Source organism: Numida meleagris, chromosome 1 (assembly GCF_002078875.1).
Source record: "Numida meleagris isolate 19003 breed g44 Domestic line chromosome 1, NumMel1.0, whole genome shotgun sequence".
Taxonomy (NCBI): Eukaryota; Metazoa; Chordata; class Aves; order Galliformes; family Numididae; genus Numida; species Numida meleagris.
The window spans coordinates 68930715-68939227 of NC_034409.1; the positions used below are offsets into that span (position 1 = coordinate 68930715).

The 8513-nt window shown below is 43.3% G+C and overlaps 1 protein-coding gene across 1 annotated transcript; it reads left to right on the forward strand.

Annotated features, from left to right (window-relative positions):
- MED21 (mediator complex subunit 21) lies at positions 2 to 7904 on the forward strand. The gene is made up of 4 exons (XM_021392185.1): positions 2 to 161; positions 421 to 535; positions 2268 to 2368; positions 7086 to 7904. The coding sequence occupies exons 1-4, from the start codon at positions 120 to 122 to the stop codon at positions 7260 to 7262; spliced, it is 435 nt and encodes a 144-aa protein (XP_021247860.1). The 5' UTR covers positions 2 to 119; the 3' UTR covers positions 7263 to 7904.

Below are 8513 nucleotides of genomic sequence, written 5' to 3' on the forward strand. Positions count from 1 at the left end.
CCTCCCGGCCGAGAGGGGGCGCGCGTGGCCCAGCCCACCGGAAGGAGGCCCACGCCCCGCCCCGCCTACCGGAAGGAGGCCCACACCCCGCCCCGCCCGGCTCCTGTCAGCCCGGCGCCATGGCGGACCGGCTCACGCAGCTGCAAGATGCGGTGAACTCGGTGAGGCAGCCGCTGCCTTTTTCCCGGCACCTGTCCTTCCTTTTGCCGGGGAGGGAGCTTGGCCTGGGCTCTTTTCTTTCTTTCCTGCTCGCTGTGGGCTGTGAGGCGCTTTCCCCCCCATCCCGACGGCCTCCCGGGGTGCGATCCTAGCCAAGGGGCCTCGCCGCTGCTCGGGCTCTGCCCGAATCTCGCGTGGGCGGTGGGTAAGGTAGAAATGGCGTTACAGATTGAATAAACTAAGTTTCGTTACCCCCTGCAGCTCGCTGACCAGTTCTGTAACGCCATCGGAGTGCTGCAGCAGTGCGGCCCCCCAGCTTCCTTCAGCAACATTCAGACGGCAATCAACAAAGACCAGCCGGCCAATCCCACAGAAGGCAAGTCTCTCGGGGTCTGTCACCTCGGTGCGAACGTTTTCCTGTATGGCATGCTGTCGTTCAAACCTTGCATATTATTCCATGCTCAGCAAGCAGTTCTGTCAGTAACTGTCAGTGAAGTCACAAGTTGATGTCAGGTTGCACTTGCTTATGAGATTGTGACACTGGAAGCATCATTTTAAGTTGCAACTAAGCATTGAAATTGTATTTCTTGTGATGATTTATTAGCACAGATACAGTAGCTCTTCAGATATAAATTTTTGTAAGAGGACTGCTGTGGGACATTGTCAGCGAGCTTCCCATTACTTCCTTTTTTATTTTTTGAATGCAAGCTAGTGTTACTTTTATGGAATCATATATGAGTTTAAAACTCTCCGTCTTACTGGTCTTTAAGTATGTTTCTCCGCCTACATTGCTAGCTTATGTAATTAATTAAGGAATCTTCTGTCATTCCTAAAACTCTGAATATAGTGATTTCACTAAAATCATACAACCAACTTTGTAATGTTGATGAGGCATCACAAAACAACCAGTTGCATGTCTTTGGATATTTACATTCTTAACAAGAAGGTCTAAAAACTCAGTGTGGAGAGCACTGATTTACACATCAGAGTATGTATGAGGTGACACATAGCAGGCTTTAAATGGGTATATTGGGGTATTTGTTGTTCTTTGGTGCTGGTTTGAGTTTTTTTTATTTTTCAAGTCAAGTGTTGCAGCATCTGAGGCACAGGCTTAGATTTGAACAATCCAAATCGTTTATTATACATTCTAACATCCCGTATATACATTCACAAGTTTTCTCTTTTAACTTTCCCACCTGCTTTTACATGGCAACAAAACATTCCACAAACACTCCTTAACCGTGCATGCAGGAGCTTATCCAATCAGAGCCATGAGTCGTTCCTAGCCACGGGCTCTCCTTCCAATCAGGGTCCTTATCTCCTGGCGATCACGCAGCTCACTTGGCTTTTATTTTTCTTGTTCTGGAGGTGTCCTTGGTTCTCAGCATTCCTTTCTCATGCTCCGCAGCTTCTGCTCTGAATATTCTTTCTTGTATTCCCACAAAGTGTATCTTTGAGAATGTCAACCTCTTGTAGGGGTTTTTCCTATTAGAGAATATTTTCTCATTTGGTTCGTGAAAGATTTGTGGAAGCAATTGACAGGATAAAATGTGTAAGACCTTAAGTTATAAGTCTAAGAGGGCTACTTCAATATTTTAGCTGCAGTAACAAAATTGATTCAAACTGAATGATAGAATTCCACGCAGAAAATTTTTGCTTCTGGCTTTTAGAGCCAGATTGATAAAAATTGATGCAGTTCTTTCAGTGATCTCGGTAGCTAAACTTAGATTTACAAACTTACACTCTTTTTCCATATCTTGGTGGCAGCTTAACTTTTCCTGTGGGTGAATAGTTATCCTTCTTTAAAACATACCAACCTTACATTCTTTCATTCACTAATGGCCTGTTACTTAATTTAAATAATCTATCTATTACTACTACTACCTACTAACTAACAGTTATCCTGTTTAATCTGGGATTGGAATCAACCATCATCTTCTAATAGGATTGCTTTCTTGTCAGTTGTAATACTGTTGTTTCCTTCATATAGGAGAAATTGTAACATCTGTATACTTGAGGTCTTCAGAATTTTCCATGCCATAAATGCAGAATTGTGCTTATTTCTAGCAATGCTTTGAGTAGGCTGACTTTTTTTTATTCTTTCAAAGAATATGCCCAGCTGTTTGCAGCACTGATTGCACGAACTGCGAAAGATATTGATGTTCTAATAGATTCCCTGCCTAGTGAAGAATCAACAGCAGCTTTGCAGGTAAGAGTGCTCTTAATTAGACTTCCTTTTTTTTTTAAAAAAAAAAAAATACTTTTGGCCATCTAATCATAAAAAATGGTTATAATATACACCTGAATTTTTCATGCAAGTACTTTATAGGCTTATTGAAAAAACTGCAAGTTGCATCTGTTTCTGAGGAGATCATTCACAGTGAGCATACTTTAAACTTGTTTTTTTGCTATAATGTTTAAAAAAAAACAACAAGAAACAACAATAGCAACAACAAAAATTAATTATAACATCAGTCTTAGAATATAGTATAGCTGCCTATGGTTTTTAAGCTATTCTAATGTTGATGCAACAGTCCTGATGCATTGTAGCTTTTTGTTGGCTAATATTTTTTCTTTGCTAATCTTTCCTTCTTTCATATTCTCTTGCTCATTAGAGCTGTGTTTCATTTTGTACCTGCAGAGCCAACACTTTACTGAAGCCTTTAGTTCTCCTACAATGATACCGTTTATTAAAAGCTTTGCAGTGTATCTTAAATTCTCCATCTCTGTCACAAAATAGTTCCTTCACTTTTCAGTAATAGAATGTCCTTCTTTGGACCAGCCAGCCAATCTTGGTGTTTTTATTTCTTGCTCCTTTCCTTAGACTGAAGATGCTCTAGGAAGGGCTTGGGAACAGAAAGCAGCTACTGGTCAAGGCAGTTATTAGCAGATGTAGCACATTATTTACTGGGAAGGTAGCATGGCAAGCTGTAGGCTATCCATGAGGCTCCTGGAATGAATGCGCTGAGGATAACTTCTTGAGCCAAGTAATAGACCGCTCCACCAGGGGAGATGTAGTACAGGACCTGTTGCTCACCAGCACAAGTGATCTGATTGGTAACATCAGGATTGGAGGCTGCCTGGGCTGTAGTGCCCATGCAACAGTGGAGTTCCAACTCCTGAGGGATATTAGACAAAATGTAAAATCAGGATGCTAAATTTTAGGAAAGCCAACTCTCTGCTCTTCAGGGAGTTGGTCAACAAAACCCTTTAGGAAACTGTCCTAAAGGACAAGGGAGCAGTGCAGCACTGGCAGACCTTTAAGAGCTGTCCATCTCCAGGTGCTTGAAGTCTGGAAGGGAAGGCAAGAGACCAGCATGGCTTGACTGGGACCTGCCAGTCAAGCTGGAGAGCAAGAAGAAGACGTGCAGGCAGTGGATGCAGGGGCAGGTACCCTGGGAGAAGTATAGCCTGCTGCTGGGCTATCTGGGGATGGGGTCAGGATGACCAAGGCCCAGCTGGAACTGGACTTAGCAAGGGATGTAAAGAAGAACAAGAATGATGTACCTGTAGGAGCCTATCAGAAAAGGAAAGTCCAAGAAGGTGTTCCTCCAGCTGGTGAGCAATTCAGGCAGGCTGGTAACAATGGACAAAGAGAAAGCTGAGATACTCAGCAACTTTTTGGCCTCAGTCTTTGCTGGCATTTGCTCTTCACGCACCCCTTGAGCAGATGAGTTAGACAGTAGGGACTGGGGGAGCAATGCCCATCCTGCTGTAAGTGAAGGTCAGGTTTGTGACCATGTGAGGAACCTGAACATCCTGAAGTCTATGAATCCTGATGAGATGCATTCCCAGAGTCCTGAGGGAATTGTCTGATGTAGTCACCAAGCCACTCTTGATGGTATTTGAAAAGTCGTGGCAATCAGATGAAGTCTCTAGCGACTGGAAAAAAGGCAACGTCACACTCACTTTTAAGAAGGGGAGAAAGGATGACCCAGCGAATTACCGACCTGTCAGCCTCACCTCTGTGCTGAGGAAAATCATGGAGCAGATCCTCCTGGAAGCTAAGGCATGTGAAAGAGATGGAGGTGATATGAAATAACTAGCATGACTTCACCAGGGGCAGATCCTGCATGACCAACCTAGTGGCTTTTTATGATGGTGTAACTTGTGTCAGTGAACAGGGGAACAGCCATTGATGTCTTGTGTCTAGACTTCAATAAGGCCTTTGACATAGTCCCCCATAACATCATTCTCTCCAGATTGGAAAGACAGGGTTATGATGGGAGGACTGTTCAGTGGATGAGGAACTTGTTGCAAGATCATATCCAGAGAGTGGTGGTCAATGGCTCAGTGTCCGGATGGAGATCAGTGACAAGTAGCATCCCTCAGGGACTGATGCTGTTTAATATCTTCATCAATGGCATCAGCAATGGGATTGAGTACATCCTCAGCAAGTTTGCAGATGACACCAAACTGTGTGGTGTGATTGACGTGCCTGAGGAACAGGATGCCATCCAGAGAAACGTACTAGACAGGCTTGAGCTGTGGGCCCAGGTGAGCCTCATGAGGTTCAACAAATCCAAGTGCAAGGTCTTGCACCTGGGTCAAGGCAACGCCTACAATCAATACAAGCTGGGTACAGAAGGACAGAGCACAGCCCTGCCAAAAAGGACATGGGCCTACTGGTGGATGGCAAGCTGGACATGAGCCAGCAGTGTGCCCTCACAGCTCAGAAAGCCAACTGTATCCTGGACTGCATCAAAAGAAGCGTGGCCAGCAGGGTGAGGGAGATGATCCTGCCCCTCTACACTCTGCTGGTGAGGCCTCATCTGGAGTACTGCGTCCAGATGTGGAGTCCTCAGTACAGGAGAGACATAGACCTGTTGGAGCACATCCAGAGGAGGGCCACAAAAATGATGCGAGGGATGCAACACCTCTCCTATGAGGACAGGCTGAGAGAGCTGGGGCTGTTCAGCCTGGAGAAGAGAAGACTCCAAGGAGACCTGTGAGCAGTCTTTCAGTATCTAAAGGGGGGCTCTGGGAAAGAGGGGGTCAGACTCTTTAGCAGTATCTGTTGTGATAGGATGAGGGGAAATGTTTTCAAACCAAAAAAGAGGAGATTTAGATTGGATATGAAGAAGAAATGTTTTGTGATGAGGCAGTGGAACAGGTTGCCCAGAGAGGTGGTGGATGCCCTGTCTCGGGAGACGTTCAGGGTCAGGCTGGACGGGGCTCTGGGGAACCTGATCTAGCTGTGGATGTCCCTGTTCATTGCTGAGGAGTTGGGCTAGATGACCTTTAAAGGTCTCCTTCAGCTCAGACAATTCTGATTCCCTGTCTTACAGGAACTGAACTGCTGCAAACAGCTTCTGAACCCTTTTGCAGTGCTCAGATGTTTCTCACTTCCAAACGATGTTTCTGACCCCACAATTCCAAGAATGCTGCTGGCTTATTTTTCTGTTCTTTGTAAAGATCTTGTCTGGTAAACAGGATCTTCTTCATGGACTGTAGCTTCTACATTTACATCAAGTATTTTCTTTTTAGAATGCCACAAGGATGCAAATAACTCCATTTCTTTGATAAACCTGGAGTTGCTATAAGATCTCCTGAAGGTTTAACACCAGGGTTGATAATCTGTGACTATTTGAAGGCATTTCACAGAAGACAAGAGATGTACCTGTTGGACCAAATAACTTGACACAAACATCACATTTTGGTTTTAAACAGAGGAGAGGAAAATTTGGAAACATCGTTAGTAACAATAATCATTGAGTATACTAACAGGGAATGTAAACAACAGGCTAATTCTGTGTCAGTATGTGTACTGAATAGTCAAAGACCTCTCTCCTGCTGTAGCCAAACTGTAGGCTTGCTTCATGATTGAGCTGCATTTGACTGTAGTGACAACTGATGCAAGGAAGCCAGGGTGCACCAGAAAGAGCCCAGCAGGGGCATGCTTTCCTCAGAGTCGATATTCTAACAGCTGCTTGTTTGTTAATGCACAATTTGGTTTCGGAAGAATTTCTGATCTTTTTGGTTTGGTTTTGAGATAAGTTAGCGTGGATTCTCTTTCTTACTGATTCCAATTTTGATTTCTTTTTTCTGTTGTTTAAATTAGGGTACTGTTAAAGATAAATATTCTGACATTCTTTAAAAATACTGTTTCAGTGGTTATTGAAATACTCCAAAGCAGGCATGTCTAGCCTGCAGGCCACATGCATCCTGGCACAGCTTGCAATGTGGCCACCCCCTGCCCTGCACCATCATGGCATCAGCCCTATGTGCACAACCATCACACAGCAACAACTGAACCGCTGTGCACCATCAAACTTCTCTGGGCTGAAACCAGAGAACTTACTTGTAGAACTTACTTAGCAGTTAGTTCAAGCCTGACTTCTTAAGACCTATTTACCCAGGTTTTAAGAACTTGGATAATAGTTTTTAAAAGTATCTGAAGCCATTTTATTTCCTCTCAGTTGTAATTGAGTTGGACTAAGTTTGAGTAGGTTTAAATTCGGTAAATGTTTTATTTCACCAGCTTTGTCTAACTGAGAAACATTTTGGTTCAGAAATAAATTACGGAAAAGAAATACGGTTAAATAATACTTTCATGTGAAATATGCTATTTAATGGGAAGGTCTGGATAAACTATCCTTACATCTCATGGGGACCTTACAGTAACTGTGTGGGGAGGGGGATAAATATTCACTTCTTCTCAGGAGACCTGGACTGAGCTAAAAGTTAAAATCTGAAAACAGCTAATATCTTTACGTATTGGGGGTTTTGTTTATCCGTGTGGGTATGCACTGTGTTTTAGACTGCAGTCTGTATTGAGTTGCTCGGAAATCACAAATATGGAATTCAGGGCTAAAGAGAATCTTTGCTTTCTAGGGACCGTTCACTATTGGATCACCTCCTGTCAGTAACTGTAAAGTTTGGGTTATATTTACGGATCCTTACTTTTCCTCCATTTTATTTTGAAGGCTGCCAGCCTGTACCGGTTAGAAGAGGAAAATCACGAAGCGGCTGCCCGTCTGGAAGAGGTAGTTTACCGTGGGGATATGCTGCTGGAAAAGATACAGAGCGCCCTGGCAGATATTGCCCAGTCGCAACTGAAGACCAGAAGCGGCACGCACAGCCAGCCCCTTCCGGACTCGTAGCACCAGGGGGCAGCACACCGCTGCAAAACTGAATTGTGGCAAAAGTCTGGTGTGAAACCCAGCTCTGTGCCTACCGGGAGCTGCAGCAGCCAGCCCGGCTCCCGTGGGGCTTCCAGGTGCTCTCATCGTCGGTAACAACAGCTTTTAGCAAAGCTCAAATTACAGCCTTTGTATGAGAAACACTTACGTGGTAGAATCAGTGGTTCTGTTCTCGAGTTATACATCCTAGTGTATAATTCTTTGACTTAAAATATTAATTTCTTAGGGTTTTTTTTCGTTCATAGATATGTCTGACTTCAGTCTTATTTTTTTCTATACAGGCCTTGGTGTCTAAAGGAAACAGAAGTAGCTTAAGAGTATCTATGGAATTTACTCATCTGTCTTCAATCTTGTGTGTTCTCGGTGTATTTTTTTTCTTTTGTAAAACTCAAACACAGACACACGGTTTAATTTGCCAAAGTTCTGTGGACGCAGTGCTAGACAATGATGTGAATACAGTGGTGGCCATCTGTTCTAATTAACGGAAATGGTAATTAAACATTTGTATTACTACTTAGCTTATCTTTTACGGAGCAAGTAAAAGAGTAAGTAAACTTGCTATTGGCATCTCATTTAAAAATAAATAAATCTGCAAATACCTGGTGTGGGCATTTTTTATTGTTTGTAATTCGGGATTTGGTCTGTGACTCCCTTGTGACCATGGACACACTTATATTTACCTGCATCTGCTGAAGCTCTGCCTTCTCACAGCAACTGGTGAGTGCCTCTAAAGCAGATGGTCATGAGGATAGCGGTGAGAAAACTGAAAAGAACTGACGTAATATTGCTTTTCAGTGCAAGCAGTTACTGCCACATGAATGAATGATCATTAGCAGCAAAAGGCCTGTAATCTCCAACACACTTTAAAGACGTTTTTCTTTTCATCTTCACACACTGAATAAATTTGTGCCCACGTCCTAGGACTCCAGAAATACCAACACCTTTTCTTCCGTTTGAGAGAAAATAAATAAACCAAACAACAAGGTAATTCGAGCTCTAGTACTTCGACTTGGGAGTTGAAACCATTAGTCCCTTTCTGTATTTTTGAGTCAACTGCCTTATATTATTGTAGGATGGTTTTCGTTTATACATAATGTCTGCTTATTTGCTGATCAGGACTACCTATTTCTGTGTACTGGACATACATCAACTGAAGTTACATGCATTGCAAATGCGTATAAATGGATAAGAATAGTTCCAGTATGTTTTTAG

What these genes read in the sequence shown, in the direction of transcription:
- MED21 (XM_021392185.1), top strand. Translation starts at nt 120, where the DNA reads ATGGCGGACCGGCTCACGCAGCTGCAAGATGCGGTGAACTCG. An exon ending in TGCAAGATGCGGTGAACTCG is followed by an intron (nt 162 to 420) that starts GTGAGGCAGCCG and finishes TACCCCCTGCAG; the next exon opens with CTCGCTGACCAGTTCTGTAA. An exon ending in AATCAACAGCAGCTTTGCAG is followed by an intron (nt 2,369 to 7,085) that starts GTAAGAGTGCTC and finishes TTTATTTTGAAG; the next exon opens with GCTGCCAGCCTGTACCGGTT.